The following is a 17,347-nucleotide window of genomic DNA, read 5'->3' as shown; positions in this document are numbered from 1 at the left end:
ATTAAATGACATTGGAAAATGGTCAGCATAGGCACTCACTGAATATTTGTGGAATTAAGAGAATGGAAAGGTAACTGCAGGCACCAAACAGTAGGTGCTCGGTAAATCATGGTTCCACTTCACCCTGCTCTACCTACGTTCTCTGTGCGAGCCCCCTCACCTTTTCAACTCACTATACAAGTGGTTTTATGTGCAATAGTCTTAATTTTTTAATCAATGGCTGGCCTTGAAAGCCTAGATCATCTCTTGCCTTGAAAACTTGCTAAAAAGGAGAAACTGGAAGGGCTCATTAAACACTTACTGATGAATCAAGGGCTAGAGAAGGCTGGAGCCATTTAGTCCTCAGTAACCGTAGGGTCCACCTTTCAATAGATTGAGCAAAGGTGACCAAAAGCCTCTCTATTTGACATGAGAAGCTCTAAGTTCAAGACCTGAACAATGCAAAACAGTCACAAAAATTGATTATAAGAGTAACATACCCACACAATTAACATTACCTAGAGCTTTCCATGTGCCACATGCTGAGCTGAGTGGTTTACAGGGTTCATCTTATTTAATCCTAAAACAATCCTGTGTCAGTTTTACAAAAATATTTTTACAAAATATTTTACAAAAATATTAAATGGCTTGTGCAAGATTATACAGGTAAACAAATTTAAGACACAGAACTTCTCAGCTAGAACTGGAGATGAGTTACAGATGTATTAATGCTTATAACCTTAGACATATGAATGTATGGTTTTACTCCTCAGTTTTCCCGCCTGTAAAATGAAGACTAATAATAAAATTTGCTTTGCTTATTTCTAAAGGTGATTGATTGGAAGTATCAAGAAGAAATGTGTGATACTGTATCATAAACAATAAAGCGCTCTACAAATGTTATTCATGATTTAAAATAGAAACGTTTGCCCTGAGATCTTGCATTCAGCAAGGAAATATGAACATTATCCCTGAGGTGTTTATCATGGGTGCATTTGCCTCTCCATCTTTGCAAGTGTGAACACTTACGGAACATAGCTCCCTCACTGTAGTGTCCTGAAGGGCTTTCAAAGTCGTCATGAACTGGGCTTCCCGGTGACCAGTGAGTGAGCAGAGGGAGTGCCTACAGACTGAGGGTTCAAGGCCAGGGCTTTGCCTCTCCCAGTGGCAGTGGGAGTGGTGATGACAGCAGATGCAGCAGTGGGCGGGTATAGCATGGCAGGTGCCCAATGGGCAGATACTAGGGAAGCCTGAGTCTAGAGAGACGGATTTGGTGAGGGGCTGGGGCCCATGTGTCAAGGCCTTGTTGCTTGGAACTGAACAGAAATGCCACGGCCTGGGCTCACATACAAAAGTCTGAATGGAAGCATCATTGTACTGTCTTGCTTCTGTCCCTAGTCTTGGTTCTGTTGTGGTAACAGGATCACATATAGTGCATTCTAAAGATGTTCCTCTGGGACCAGTCCCCAAGGACACAGCACCCTGAGCAGCCGACACCAGGTTGGAGGACATCTGGGTCATTACAGACCTGGAGTTGCCAGTATTTAGAGGAAGGTTTTCCATCTCAGCTTCTGGCCTAGGTAGTATCTGACCCAAAGTACAAGACCTTGACTTCACCTGGGCAGGATCTCCAGGCAGTTTATGGAGGTGGAGAATGGGCTTTTCAGATGTTTGAGCAAGGTCAGTTGCATAAGGTATGATTTCACTGTGCTTGGGGACACACTGTGATGAGCTTTCTGGTGCCAGTAAGCTGTGGTTGGTGTCAGGACAGAGTCCACTGCTTTCCTCTTCTCTTGGGGCCTCAGAGTCAACATGGAGGAACTTGTCTTGAGTATGATCATTTCCAGGTGATCTTTGAGACTCATAGTGGTGGCTTTGCACTTCGCCAGCCCCCTCAGGCCTCAGAAAACTATCCTGCATTTCTGTGATGTGGGTTATCATAAACCCCAGAGGATGATCATATTTGGAAGTGGCTGTGGATCCGGTAACCTCATATTCATTGTGGGACATTGGCAGAAGCTGCTGCAGATGGCTGTCTTTCCTTGGGTGTTCTCCCCTCATGGTGGTCTTGGCACAGGCCATGTCTGGGATATACAGCTCTGGTGGCTCCTCCGTGGCCTCAAGCAGAAACTCTTCCTCCACCACAGATGCTGAGGCCTTTTCTTCCAAGGCACTCGTGTCTTGGCTTGAAAAAGATGCGCTCACCCTACTCTTGGAATCTGGCCCATCTGACTGTAGTTGACAGTCCTGGGATGATCCTACGCTGTGACTCTGATCTTTTGGTTTTCTACCACCATTCTCAGCAGGACTCTGGCTGCTTGGCAAGGAAGGCATCTGTAGAGGAAACCAGGACAAAGGGAAACAGGTCAGGAAGTGGAGGAGGCAACAGGTTTAAGGTGAGATTTTCTTCTTGTCATTGCCATTGACTTAGGAGTCAGGAGATAAGGGTTGCAACATTAGGTTTTGCATCTGTTTACCACTTTACCAAGGTCCTCCTCTCTAGGGGGCTCAGCTTCCTTGCTTACAAAAATCAAAAGGAAAGGAAGGCCACACTTTCTGGAACCTTGTCTAATATGACTCCATCTTCCCCTGCCCCTTGGGTGCAGGTGGTTTGTGCCTTCTCAAGCTTTCCAGCTGTGGCTTGATTTAAAACACCCCTCTTTCTGAGTTAGCTGTGAGTGAGGTTTGGGTGGCAGCCTGGTTGATAGGGCTGAAGTGGGATGTGAGGGATGAGCAACATGGCCCTGTTCCAAACCCTCCTACCTGGAGGGGCAGCGGTTCCAGCGGCTCCTCCAGGAACCCACTGCTGTCAGACTGGCAGCTATTTGCTCTATCCACCCTGGCACCTGCAGAAGGAAAAAGGTCTTTAGGTTATTAAAGGGAAAACATGCGGCCAGCAGGACTGGGATCAACCCCTCTAGGTGCCTGACACACCATGGATCCTGCAGAAATGCCCACTGTGTGGAAGAAAAAATAAATGAAGGAATTCCAAGGATGTTTTTTTTCTCAATTGTCAGAGAGCTCACATAAAATTGCATCACTGGTTTCCTGATACAAAGAATAAAACATGAAACGAAGGAAGAGAAACTAATGTCTCTCAAAACCAAAGAACAATATGGTTGTGAGATGAATCTTTACTAAGGGAAAGAAAATCCAGAAGGAAACACATATGCCTTAAATGCCACACTAATAAAATAATAAAAGACCACATTTTATATATTTGTGTGTGTGTATATATATATATTCTTGTTCTTTTTACTAAAATTTGGATAAGGACCCTTTGCTAGCTGCAGCTGTACTATTTCTATGACTACAAGTTTGTGCTTGTGTTTTAGATCACTGCTCGTGTCACCAGGAGAGGCTGGGACATGCAGAGAAAGGGCAAAGTCACATGTGGGCAGGTTATGACTTTGTAAACAGGAGCATCCATGAAATGTTAAATCTATCTGTAGATTCTTATGTAAATATTAAGTTATATATTGTGGGGGAAATAGTTGGCTACCAGAGTGTCTCCATGCTAAAGATTAAATTATGGAATTTTTTTTTCTTTTCTTTAATGAGAAATGCTTTCAGTTATAACACAGTATAGGCTCTAATAGGCAGTCTCTCAGGAGGAGGGGGGTTGCAAGGTGGCCTCCTCAGAATACAAGGAGCAGAGGGAGGAGCCTTGTCTGTCCCGAGAGAAGATTGGTTATGTGTTTGGGAAGTGAATTAAAAGGAAACAGTTCATTGTCCTTAGATATAATGCTTGAGTATTTGGTACCTAAGTGATAAATAGGGGATTTGCCTTTGCTTGAACAACTGCTGAAGAAGAGTTCAAGGGAGGGAAATGATCCTAGCCTCTGCTTAGATCTCTGCTGGACCTCACCTTGAAGGACAGTTCCACTCACAAGAGCAGCATCATTCTTCTCCCTTTGGGCAACAATCCCCAAGATCCTTAACGGTCCATGTGTCTGAGCAAAGACAGCAAGTGGAGACAGTCCCACAGGTGGCCGACCCAGCCCAAACCCCAGCTAGCTCAGCCTGAGGCCAAAGTCAAGAGAAAGTAACAGCTCAATTTTGTATAATTAAACATTATAAAGTCCATATTCTTTAATTCAGCCTCAAACCTAACTAAAAGCTAAAAATCAGAGGGCATGCATTTTAAAATAGCTCAATCCTAGAGAGATTGAGAAACTTTGAGCAAAATTTTGAGAATGCTTATCTTTGGCCTCACCATTGCCTCTTGTTACATAGTTAAGGGTAAAAAAATAGAAAATATTTGCAAGTCATAGATCTAAATGAGACTTCTGCTTCTGGAAAGCTGTAGTAATAGGGACTAGATTTTTCCTCCTACCCGAACCAACTGAAAAACTAGACAAGATATGTTATCAAGACAGTGGACCTCAGACAGTTATAGATAGCAGTCCTTGAGAGACAGGAATAAGTGATGTGATGTAAACCCTATAGTTACCCAGCTTAGTGCTTTGAGAGAGTTTACAGGTCTTGGCATGAGAAGGGGGAACCCAGGCAGAGCCTGGCAGACACATGAAGCTGAGGAAACAGAGCTAGGAGTCCAAAAAGACTGAGCCAGCTAGAGTTCAAATGGCACATAGAGGAGAAGAAGGAGCTGCACACAGAGAGAACTCTAAGAGAGTCTCCCTTGAGTATTCAGCTGAGTACTGATGAGCTCATGCATGTGAAAAACCACCAAAAGCTGGGAAGAGAACCACCAGAAAGGATCAGGGGAAACACTGCCCAGTACTCATCCAGAGCCTGGAATAGGGAATGCGCCCACCAGCCAGATGCAAAACCTTCTATTTCACAGGACATTGAGGGGTAGAATACTCAGAAGTGTTTTGCTTCAGGAGTAAGAAATAATTAGCCTTAGAATGACCACTGCTCTGGTCCCACCCAAAGAGCCTTAAAAGCAAGACCTGAAAGAATTAAACTGTTTCCAAGTAACTTAATTGTGTCCAAGATATAAGCAAAAGAATATTTATGGGAATATAGTACTATCTACCACCTATATGGTCTAACATATTTTACCTATATGGTAAAATCCAAATGTCTGGCATACATTAAAAAATATCAAGTGTGCAAAGAAGCTGGAACATATGATCCATTATGAGGAGAAAAAATCAATCAATTGAAACCACCCTATTACTAATGCAGATCTTAGAATTATCAATTGAGAAAGAGCATTAAAACATTTATTAAAACTATATCCCATATGTTCAAGAAGCTAGAGAAAGATGACCTATGTTAAGTGGAGATATGCAAGATATTTAAAAAAAAAAACCCAAATTGAACTTCTAGAGATGAAAACAACAAAGTCTCCAGTAAAATTTATAATGGATATATGTAGCAGATTAGAGATTGCAGAAGAAAAGATTAGTAATATTTCAAAGAAAAGTTTGTTTCACAAAGTCCAACTAACTCCAAGCACCAGAAACATGAAGAAAACTACACTAAAGCACATAAAAATCAAGTTACTAGCCAGGCGCAGTGGCTCACTCTTGTAATCTCAGCACTTCGGGAGGCCAAGGCAGGCAGATGACCTGAGGTCAGGAGTTCAAGGTCAGCCTGGCCAACATGGTGAAACCCCGTCTCTACTAAAAATACAAAAATTAGCCGGCATGGTGGTGCATGCCTGTAATCCCAGCTACTTGGGAGGCTGAGGCAAGAGAATCGCTTGAACCCAGGAGGTGGAGGTTGCAGTAAGCTGAGATTGTGTCACTCCACTCCAGCCTGGGTGACAGAGCAAGTCTCTGTCTCAAAAACACAAACAAACAAAAAACAAAAACAAAAGAAAGAAAAATTACCCAATGCCAATTACTTTTTATAAAAATCCTTAAAATCAACCAGAGAAAAGGAACATTAAATATAGAGTTAAAAAAGATAAGGATGGCAGATTTCTCCTTGGAAATAATCCAAGTAAGAAGACAGTTGAGTAACATCTTTAGGGTATTGAAAGAAAAAAATCATGTGGGTAAGCATTGAATATTTTATTTATTTATTATCTACATCTTTAAAAAAGATAATTGACTATTTAAACAAAAAAATTAACAATGTTGTGTGGGATTTATAACAAAGACCTAGAAGAGTCTACAAACATAAACACCTGTTACTATAAAACTGAATAATGTGTAGAAAAGGTGCTGCCTGAGAGATTTTCCTTTAACTCTGATGTGTGACTTTTACAGAGCCTTTAACCTGAGTAATAGAACAGCTGTTCACTGTTGTCAGAGGAAATAGCATATACTCACTATATATTTATTATAAGAAATTTACTAGTGTAATATTTAAGACTTCACCGCCGTTGTTATAATTAGTTCAATCCATATTAAAACTTTTCAATTTCCTTTAGGATTAGCAAAAATACCACCCGTTTTCTCCTTATATCAACTGTGGGTACAAAATTCATGATTCTTGTAGTAACCTTTCAAAAGCTCAATGCAGAACTTTAAATGTTTTTTCAGTACTATGCAAACGGCCCTGCACACTTTGATGGGAGCCCCTCTGCTTAATAACCTGTTGAGTGGGCAGCCCATCCTGAAGAATTTTCCACACAAACTTCCTGTTAAACGCTCCCTTTCTGTGCTTCTGGGCCCACAGCCTGTTAGTACTCCCGAGGTCTCTGCAGTAGACAAACTATGGGATAGGACAGCATGAGATAGGACTAACTTCCACTCCTCATTCCCACTCCTAGACTATAGAGGCATTAGGGGAACCAAAGATATTCAGCAGAAGAGGTTGAACCTTGGTGAAAGATGGACAAGACAGACTTTGGAACCTCTAGCTGTTTCTATATGTTTTGATGCAAGATTTGCAAAACAAACTGTGAAGCACTCTCCATGCATCATTATTGTTATTTCAAATTTTCAAAAAATTTCTAAGCAGTTACTATTCTTGAATATAAGCTTCATATGCAATGGTTGCTATTCCCCCTTTTACAATGCATGGATGAAATTTTACATTAGAACACTAGGACAGAGTGATATGTTAGAGCCCATTTGTCCATGTGCTGGCTGGTTTATACCAATCTGGTTGATATGGTATAGCTATGTCCCCACCCAAATCTCATCTTGAATTGTAGTTGACATAATCCTCACATGTCATGGGAAGGACCTGGTGGGAGGTAATTGAATTATGGGGGCGGTTCCCCCACCCATGCTGTTCTTGTGACAGTGAGTGAGTTCTCATGAGATCTGATGGTTTTATAAGCATCTGGCATTTCTCCTACTGGCTCTCATTCTCTCCCCTGCTGCCCTGTGAAGAGGTGCCTTCTGCCATGATTGTAAGTTTCCTGAGGCCTCCCCAGCCATGCAGAACTGTGAGTTAATTAAACCTCTTTTCTTTTTTAAAAAATTATTTTAAGTTCCAGGGTACATGTGCAGGATGTGCAGGTTTGTTACATATGTAAACGTGTGCCATGGTGGTTTGCTGCACATATTGACCAATCACCTAGGTATTAAACCTACAATGCATTAGGTATTTTTCCTGTTGCTCTCCCCTGACCCCCGCCCTCCCCTGACAAGCCCCAATGTGTGGTGTTCCCCTCCCTGTGTCCATGTGTTCTCATTTAAACCTCTTTTTTATATATATATAAATTACCCAGTCTCAGGTATTTCTTCATAGCAGCATGAGAATGGCCTAATACACTGGTCCAAATGAAAATAAACAACCACAAACAAAGGGTCCCTAAAAGGTAGAAAGAGTAATTTCCTCCAAAAGAGGTATACTTGTGATATAACTGTTGCCTTTCATTAACTGTACTTGTGTAAAGCACAAAAAACAAACCAATCTCTGAAACTCACTTAAGCAGTAAAAAATCAGACATTGAGAACCTCACTTAGATGATGGATCAAATGGTGGAATTGGGCATAGTTCTCCCAGGTGAATAGGCTTATTTATCTTGTGTTTGTTTTAGAAGTGAAATGCATGCATCTCAATCATTTTGAGAGATTCACCAAGCAAAATGTGGGCCAGGTTACTGATGGTTTAGTTTCTTCAAGAGGCTAAAAATCCTTTCTCCATATAGAGTACCTTTCCAACAACTAGACTATGTGCATCTAGATATAGGATTTCCAAATTCTAAATATTCCCGTAGGGTCATAGAAATTAAATGAGGCAAAGGATGAGAAATCACCTAGCTCAGAATGGCCATGATGGATTATTAAATAAACAGACAAATACAAATGTACATCGTTTATCACTCCCACACCCTCACACCTAATATGTAATACAATATATCACACCTAATATGTAATACATTGCCTCTGGGGGAGGCAATATGGCATCTGGCAAGAGTAATAGAAGTGGTACCAGCACGCCTGGCCAACCCCACCCAGTTCCTTCAGCTAGCTAAGCCAAGACTGGGGGAACTTGAGATGTCTCATTACCTCTAGTGATATTTTCCCTAGGCACTCAATATGCTTACTCCGCTCCAGTGGGGCCTTGACCTCCCACCTGGCACCTACCAGTCCTTTCCCTCCAGCTAGATCTTATCACCTAAGCGTTCTACTGCTGGCTGAATCCTTTTCCAAAACAGTTGTGTAAATGGAATCCTTCACCACCACCAAGCCCTGCACAATTTTTTTCATGTCTCCTTAGACTGCTGGTTCCCCCATCCTGCCTATCCCATAGCTCAAGGGGGTCCACTTCTGTACACCGAATGCTATTGAAATCTAGTTAGGCTCCATGCTGAGTCATCTAGAAAAGTCGAAGCCTGCTCTACTGGGGTCCGATTCTGACTCTCTTACTTAGAGGCTGTGTGATCTGGAACTTGTCACGTACTCTCTCTGAGTCTGTCTCCTCATAGGGAAAATAATGAATATGGTAATACTATGTTACTTGTGGGGTTGCAATAAGGATAATATCCAATAATGTATTTCTAATAATATATAGGCTATATAATGTTATATGTAAATTTTTGCTGCAGGACATCATTAATATCTATTATAACTCAATCTTCATATCATTACTAATAATCATGGTTAATATTAATATTAATTAGAAATTACCTTTTTCAGCACACAACTGTCTTCGTGGAGATAAATTTTTACCCTCCCAATTAGGGGGACCCTGCTTGGGACAGGACTACTCTACTGACTTGTGAGGGGGAAACATTTCTGCCTAGGAGACAGATGCCTCAGGCACTTTGATGAAATAATCACCAGATGGCAGCATTACACCAACCACACAGTGGAAGACCCTGGTCCCTGCCAAAGGACCTTTGGAATGGCTAAAATTAGTAAGAAAAGTCAACCTGCTTTTCTGGGCTGGGCTGGTAACAAAAGCTTCTGAATTCTAGGTGGAAAGTTCATGTTTAAAATAGTCTGAGTTCATAGAAGCCAGGAAATTGAAAGATACATAGGAAGAGGGAGAAAAAGCAAAGAGGTGACAGGGTGTGAAGCGTGATAAAGTTGTGTACAGCAAGAGAAATGTTTCAACCTCAGACTGTTTGAAGTTAACTGTCTTCCTCAATCAATTCTACTTTACCTATCTCATCGTCAAGTTCCTATCTCTTCTGTCCTCCAATGGCACAAAATTCTGTGACAGCTCTGTGGTGAAGCTGAGTCACCAAGCAAGTTAGCCTAGAGTTGGAATGGACATTAGATATTAGGCCAAAACCAATGCTTTTAGGAGCTGGGAGGTGGCATAAGTATGTGGAACAGCTAGGCTTCAGGACAATGGGCGGTAGTGTGAATTGTTTGGACCAGAGAGCAGTTGTTCCTTTGAAGGCATTTTACAAAATTAATTTTCAATGTTTCGTAGAACAAACAAAACCTCTCTATGTTCCCCAGGTTGGAAGACAGGATGGTGCCACCTCCCTTCCAGAACATTCCTTATAGATGGTTGTTTAGCTAGTGCTTACTTTTGGTGACAAGCAATGACTCCTATCTGGTCAGAGCGCATCATACTTTTTAGGAAATTTGTCTTTGTATTGGCCACCCCTACCTTAGCATTTTACATTTGTCGGTCATAGCTCTGTTCCTTGGAGTAGTGCAGAACGTGTCAAACTCCTTTCCCAAAGACAGCTCACTTGGACTCTCCAGGCCTTTCTCCTCAGCGTACATCTCCCCAGACCCTGCCGGTCGCAGTGGCTCACGCCTGTAATCCTAGCACTTTGGGAGGTTGAGGCAGGCGGATCACGAGGTCAGAAGATAGAGACCATCCTGGTCAACATGGTGAAACCCCGTCTCTACTAAAAATATAAAAATTAGCTGGGCATGGTGGCGCCCGCCTGTAATCCCAGTTACTAGGGAGGCTGAGGCACGAGAATCGCTTGAACCAGGGAGTCGGAGGTTGCAGTGAGCCAAGATCGCGCCACAGCACTCCGGACTGGTGACAGAGGGAGACTCCATCTCAAACAAATAAATACATAGAAATAAAAATCTCCCCAGACCCTTTAAATCAGCCCTCACAGGGCAGGCTTTTCAGGCTGTTTGTGTCTTGTACTTTTGAATAGGCTCTTACTTAATGCTTGCTGTAAAACTGTCACCCAGCTGGGCTTCAGTAGTAGGGATCATGGTCTGGCCAACACGGAAAGGAGGGGGACTGCGCTCTTTTCCTACTTCTAGATTTCACTTCCATACACACAGCCTAAGGCTGTGTTAGTTAGTCAGAAGTTGTGTTCCCAGTGTTGGGTTACACTGATAACAGTCTCTATTTTGAAATCAATAAATAAATATTTTGAAACCTAAGTGAATGATTTAGTTTATATCCTTGTGAAATTTGATCTAGCTTGTTTGGGAACATGGTTCCATCCTGTCATGGATAATTTTTATTTTTATTTATTTATTTATTTATTTTGAGAAGGAGTCTCGCTCTGTTGCCCAGGCTGGAGTGCAGTGGCGTGATCTCGGCTCATTGCAACCTCTGCCTCCCGGGTTCAAGTGATTCTCCTGTTTCAGCCTCACAAGTAGCTGGGACTACAGGCGCCAGCCACCACACCTGGCTAACTCTTTGTATTTTTAGTAGAGATGGGGTTTCACCATGTTAGCCAGGAGGGTCTCGATCTCCTGACCTCATGATCCACCTGCCTCAGCCACCCAAAGTGCTGGGATTACAGGTGTGAGCTACCATGCCCAGCCTCTGTCAAGGATAATTTTAACCTTCATTCTGAAATTGATTTGTGGATTTGTGTTGTCTATGACATTAAAAAACATTCTTGCTGTAGGACAAGTCACTGTTAATATTCTGAAGAGAATAAGCCACAGAGAAAGAGCATGGTGGAACCTTCTACTGGAAACCTTCATTCCTAGCAAGTGGTCACTGGGACCCGCAAGGTCCTACACTGTGCTAGATACTGGTCAGCCAGTGTCAACAAAGGTACCTGCCATCATGGAGCTTATATTTATCTTGACTCTCATCCTAAAGCTGAAGAAAGACTGAAAATATTAGTAATTATGGAAAATAATCCTGAGACAAGTTAATTCTTTTTCTATACCAAAAGTCTTGGGCAGAAGGGTCTCTATCCTATGAAGATTTCTACATAATATTTTAATAACTTCTATTAGCACTCTCCTGAAGTTTTGGTTTCAAGGTCTTACAGCCTAGGGATTCTTCCCTTCCTCTCTTCCTCCCTTCTTTCCTTCCTTCCATTGCTCCAGGTCTAGCAGTCCCTTTGTTCTTCAGTCAAAATAACCTTCCTTCATCATTTAAAAAAAAATCTGCTTCTCTAAAATTAACTTATCTTTGGCTCAATACTCTTGCTTTTCAGTATTATAGAAGTAATACAAGGTGGTAAAGAAAATTTGGAAAAATAAAAAATCATAAATAAAAAATAAAGATCATTATAACTTAACCATGTAAGAAAATGACTAAAATATTTCTATGTATTTTCTATGTATTTTGATTTAGGACATTTTGTTTGTGCACATTTATATGTCTGTGTTTTGTAAAATAATAATCCTAATACACATTTTGTATCTTGTTTCTTTTAATATAATGTGAATTTTTCTTATCAAAAATTATGATTTGTGTGTCTGTGTGTGCCGCACATGTGTGTGTTTGTGAGCACATGCCTTTTTCCCCAGATTTTGGTAGCATAATTGTGCCACTTCCGTAAAAAACAATTGATAGGTTTCTCTTTTTTTTTCTCTGCTCTTCAACAGCTTCTTGGAAGTCTTAGATAGTATTATTTTCCTATAATGTTAAAAGAGCTTAGCCATAAAACTGCTGACAATTGTATACCTTAAAAGATGAAACTCTTTAAAAACTTTTAATTTCTTCAATAGTTATTGATATTTCGGGATACCTACTTCTTGAGTTAATAACTTGTTTTTCTAATGTCACCAACTGAACAATTTATGTTCATTCTATATTCTCTAAAAAGACTGTTTCTACCTCTCATCATAGCTTTGACCTTACTTTATACATTTTTGTGTGTGTGTGTATATATATATATATATACTTTTTAAATTTAGCATTATCTAATAATGTTGTAATTCCTGTTTTCTTTTTGTTATCATTGATATACTTTTTGGTATATTTTGCCCATTCATTTTGCTTTTAACGTCTCTTTGATTCCTTATTTTAAATGTGGATAAAATTTCTTAATGACTTTTTGAGTCTTTTTCTTTGTAGGTTCATTTATTCCATCTATAACTGTTTTCATAAGCTATGTATTTATTCTTATTGTTTGTAATTTTACATGTATTTTTATAACTGATTGGTAGAGTAAATATGTGATATACTCGATGCAAATCTTCCCTCTTGTTCTGAAAGTAGGCATCACTAATAATCCATAATCCAGTCTTTTCTGCTGAGCTGAAATTCAGCCTCGGAATCTTTATTAGTTCAACATTACTAATAGCTAATACTAATCAATGAGAATTGGGACACAAGTTTTAATCTATTTGTCATCCTACTGGTGTATTAATAAAGACAGAGTATAACTTCACATTTAAGTAGACTGGATTTTGAACTATATCATAAATTGTTATCTCAGAGACTTAAATGAGGATTAAAGGAGATAATGTAAAACACTTAGCATAGTGCCTGGCACTCAATATTTGTTGGTATTACTAATATGATTAATTTTCAACGTTTATTCTTTTGCCAAGTAGACTATATTTTCTTTGATGGCCTTTTTTCCTCTGGTAATGTAGAACACATATAACAAATACCATGTTTTTAAATTTAATTAGTAGTAACATCAAAAATTCAAACATATTTCAAATACCAAGAATTAAACAAGTACCTATTGACTCCCCAATTAATCAGTATTTATTGATAATTTCATTTTCTTCTGTCATTCAGCTTTCTCTGTTATAATCTAGGATTTTAGATCTAGCAATTTTGTGTGTGTGTGTTTCTTCTCTTTTAAGAATATTCATGATATTTACATTATGTTTGTATATTTTACAATTCTTTAGACTTTGCCTAACTGTCCTTTTAAGCAAGACTTCCTAATTCAGTAGGCTGGTGTACATCTTTGACATTTCTTTTTCAGGAAGAATATATGGATGTTCTATTTCCTGAGGCCTTTCTTATCTGAAGTGTTCCTTCTTATGACAACTTGAAAGGTACACAATTTGTAAGTTGCAAAATTTCTACTTTAAAATGCAACTATGCACCTCCACTATCTTCTGGCATCTAATATGAGGATGCTTTTTGAGAGGAGAGTGATCTAGGAAAACACTCTCTATTGGACCCATGGTCTGACCATTGTATTTTGAAAGATAAAATTCACACTGCTTCCTCTGGCATCTTTTCATACCATTTTCTTAAAAACTGTCATATCAAAATACTACCATAAAAATTGTTGAAAAATGTCCTTTAGAGTAATATGTTCAGAGTGCGCAACCTAATGATAACTGTTCCTATTCCTCCTGCCTATAAGCTGTTTCTGCTCAGGGGAAGGAAAACAGGCCATTGTGCCTGGAGCTTCGTGGCATGGAGTAATCTGTGGTTTGGTCATGCAGGGACTTGTAATGAAGCAAGTTAGAATCTTAATCCAATTAAATATTTCTGAAACAGAACACTTACATGAATCTATAAAGATTGTATCGTTTAAACACACATGTCTTCTTTGTCTACATAGATACTTATTAGATATTCCTGAGACAAAAAGGAGGACAGATCTGATTTTGAATAGCAAATGTGCATACAATGTCCTGGAAGAATGCAATGACAAATTTTAATTTAGATCCAGTGCTTACTCATAAATTTTACAGAAAAGAAGGATAGAAGCTTCCAGGGCTGAATGAACAATGTCCCATGACCACTTGAGACAATAGATAGGTTTCAAATTTTGTAATGCCAATTTTTTTTTTGAGACTTTAATTTTTCTACTGATTCAAGTGCCATAGTTCTAGTGATAACCAGTTTAAATGTTTTTGTTTTTGTTTTTTCCTTTTGTGAAGCTGGCTGGGAGCAAACATTGTCCTTGTTGAGTTCACTGGTTGATTGGCAGAGATTACATCAAATGTTCAGACAGTAAGAAGAAATAGTCCTTTTACACAGTAGCCCAATTCCTCAAGTTTTGTTGTTACCAAGCTGAAGAACTAAAGTTTCCATCAAGAATTGCACTTATGCTTCTCTTCCTAGCTGCATTCTGGGGGACAGATGTGGGACTCCTGGGTCCATCAGAGTCAGAAGGCATTCTTAGGGAGACCAGTTATTTGTTTGCTATTCTCCGTTTGTCCTTCCTTACCCCTGTTATCTTCTATTCTGATCGTTCTCTGCCCTGCCTGTGCTCCAGGCTTTCTCTTGTGTTCCATCAATGGGAGGCACCAGTAGGAGTAGGAGATTGAAGGGCAGAAGAAAGAGCATAGATTATTTATTGACCACTCCCTCTTTCAGGGCACTTTTTGAAAATGACTGCCATCCTTTATTGTGAGAGCTCCTTTTGAGAAGTCTCTCTTCTCAGGCTCCAACTTTCACAGGCTCCAGTAGCTGGCTCCCTCTGCTTTTTTAGTCCTGGGGTGACAATGACTTTCTGCTCTTATTAACCTTAAGGTGCTTCCACATTTCCTGTTGGTTCCTTGAATCCCACCCACTTCAGTAAATAGCCCCTTTCTAAAACTCTCTTCAGTTAAACCCTTTTGGATATGCTCTTTCCTACCTGAATGATACTCATAGTACAATAACCAGACAACTTAACTTAGTATTCACTTAATATTGTATCTTTTCATTTTAATTCCAATTAATCTCCTTTTTAATAAAAAGGAAGTTTTTGTTTTTAGGGACATCAACCACCCAAGCTTGGAAGAAAGATGTGCAGAGGATTGAGACACTGCTTTCCATCTCTGTCAAGTTTAGTCACTTTCATTTGTGACCTGTTTACCTGCATTTTTTTTTTTTTTTTTTTTGAGACAGCGTCTTGCTCTGTTGCTCAGGCTGGAGTACAGTGGCATGATCACAGCTCACTGCACAGCGTTGACTTCCTGGGCTCAAGCAATCCTCCTGCCTCAACCTCCTGAGACGCTGGGACTACAGGTGTGCACCACCCCATTGGACTAATTTTTTATTTCTTTGTAGAGATGGGGTATTGGCATGTTGCCCAGGCTGGTCTTGAACTCCTGTGCTCCAGTGATCCTCCTGCCTTGACCTCCCAAAGGGCTGGGATTATAGGCATGAGCCACCATGTCTGGTCTTCACTTGCATTTTGATGATTCTCTAAAGAATATCTTCCATGATGTCACTCTTTTTTGTTTGCATCACCAGTATTACTTTTTACTGATTCCAACCCATTTTAAATTTTGATAAAATTATTTGATATAGTCTCACTTATTCATGTAACAATCATTTACTGATTGGCTGCTCTGTGCCAGGCACTGCATGGACAACGGGGAATACTGAAAGACACAGCCCAGCCATTGAGGAGCTTCTCCAGCGGACAAAATCAAAATAAGGATAAAACAAACAGTAATAGAAAACACTAGGAGTGCTTTGGAATTGTATTTGACAGTAATAAAAAATACTCCAGAACACCTTCCTCAACATATGTGTTTTAGACATACATAATTCATAAGGCATACCGCCTAAGCATTGAAATAAAATAAATAATCTTCAAGCTGGGTGACCATCCACTTTCTAGAAGAAAGCTTGCTATATTTATTTGTTTATCCCACAAATATTTTTCTGTTGGGTGCTTACTGTGTGTTAGGCAATGTGCTAGATTAAGGAATACAATGGAGACTAAGACTGTGCCTCTGTTCTTTCAAAGTTTATAGTCTAATGTTCTGAGAATGAACTCTGAGCATGTGTAGTAGCCCTTACAAAGATGAAAACTGCCACAACAAGAGTTTTGGGGGCACATTTAAAACTGAGTCCATTTGGGGATCCAGGAGCACTGACTCCTCCTTTAGAGCATGGTTTCACCAACATGTCAAAAACTGTTTTGATTCAAATGCTAAAAACTATTCAGAAAAGAAATTCTGAATAACTACTGCAGGAAAAAATATCAAATTAAACCTTTGTATCCATCTTTGGGATATTCATTACAGCAAAGGGAAGCATAATACAGAAAGGAAATAGTAAAATGCAAACAGAAATATAGTAGAAAAACTTACTTCTAAGTAGCACCAGATTAATGATAATTTTAAAAGTTATCAGTGACACTTCTTAGAACATAAGGTTACACACCCAAAGTTAAAGCATGATTATGGTCACTAGGTGACTTATTTCCAATGAACTGTTCAAAAGGAGTTACACAGTTGGCCTAATTTTAAACAAGACATTTTAATATCTTTAGTCACATAAAGTATATTTCATTACTTTATGTGATGCTCTGATTCTTTTTAAAAGAACTTTGCTTTTACAAAAAGAAAACCCAAAGATGCATACACATAGTCACAGATTTTTAGATGGGATTCGTTTTCCTTTTTTCTTAACAAAACATGTTTTCGCCAAGTTTACAACCCACTTGAACTTCTGTCTGTTCTTTGATTTTAGAATCAACTTGGACTCCTTTTAACACTGGAAAAATCACAGAGTTAGTCATAAAGTTTTTTTTTAAGTCTTAGCAAAGTTTACTGAAGATTTTTATTATCACCAAATTATCTGTAAATAAAAACCCTTCTTACTAACATTCAGTGTACCTGTATCTGAAATACAGTGTTTCAATTTTAGATGAGATCACTTTATTTTAAGCATTTATAAAATAACTTTATAAAGAAAAAAAATTTTTTAAAAAGACATTCTAAGAAAAGCTTATTCTAATTCTTTACCTTTCAAAAGAACACTCTTTACAAACTTGACCATTGATTTCCTCAGCATACATGAGGTAAATTTTGGAGACTGAAAATAAATCAGATGTTATTCTTATCAAAATGCTATGATACAGTAACTTTACCTGCTTTAAGCTTAGCTCTACACATATGGTTTAAACAAAGAATAAGTTAGGAACACGTTACACAGAAAAGTAATTAATTGC

General features: G+C 39.3%; 1 protein-coding gene across 1 annotated transcript in view; it reads right to left on the bottom strand.

The window, feature by feature from the left end:
* Nucleotides 1-17,347, bottom strand: part of ITPRID1 (ITPR interacting domain containing 1) — a 93,152-nt gene that overhangs the window by 9,031 nt on the left and 66,774 nt on the right. Inside the window, exons 9-10 of the mRNA XM_021935921.2 lie at nt 2,743-2,825; nt 1,009-2,313 (exon numbers count right to left, since the gene is read on the bottom strand). Of these exons, the coding sequence (XP_021791613.2) occupies nt 1,009-2,313; nt 2,743-2,825 (1,388 nt within the window). The remainder of the gene's footprint in view (nt 1-1,008; nt 2,314-2,742; nt 2,826-17,347) is intronic.

The sequence above is a fragment of the Papio anubis genome, chromosome 4 (assembly GCF_008728515.1).
Source record: "Papio anubis isolate 15944 chromosome 4, Panubis1.0, whole genome shotgun sequence".
NCBI classification, from domain to species: Eukaryota; Metazoa; Chordata; class Mammalia; order Primates; family Cercopithecidae; genus Papio; species Papio anubis.
This window is presented reverse-complemented; position numbering and strand designations above follow the sequence as displayed.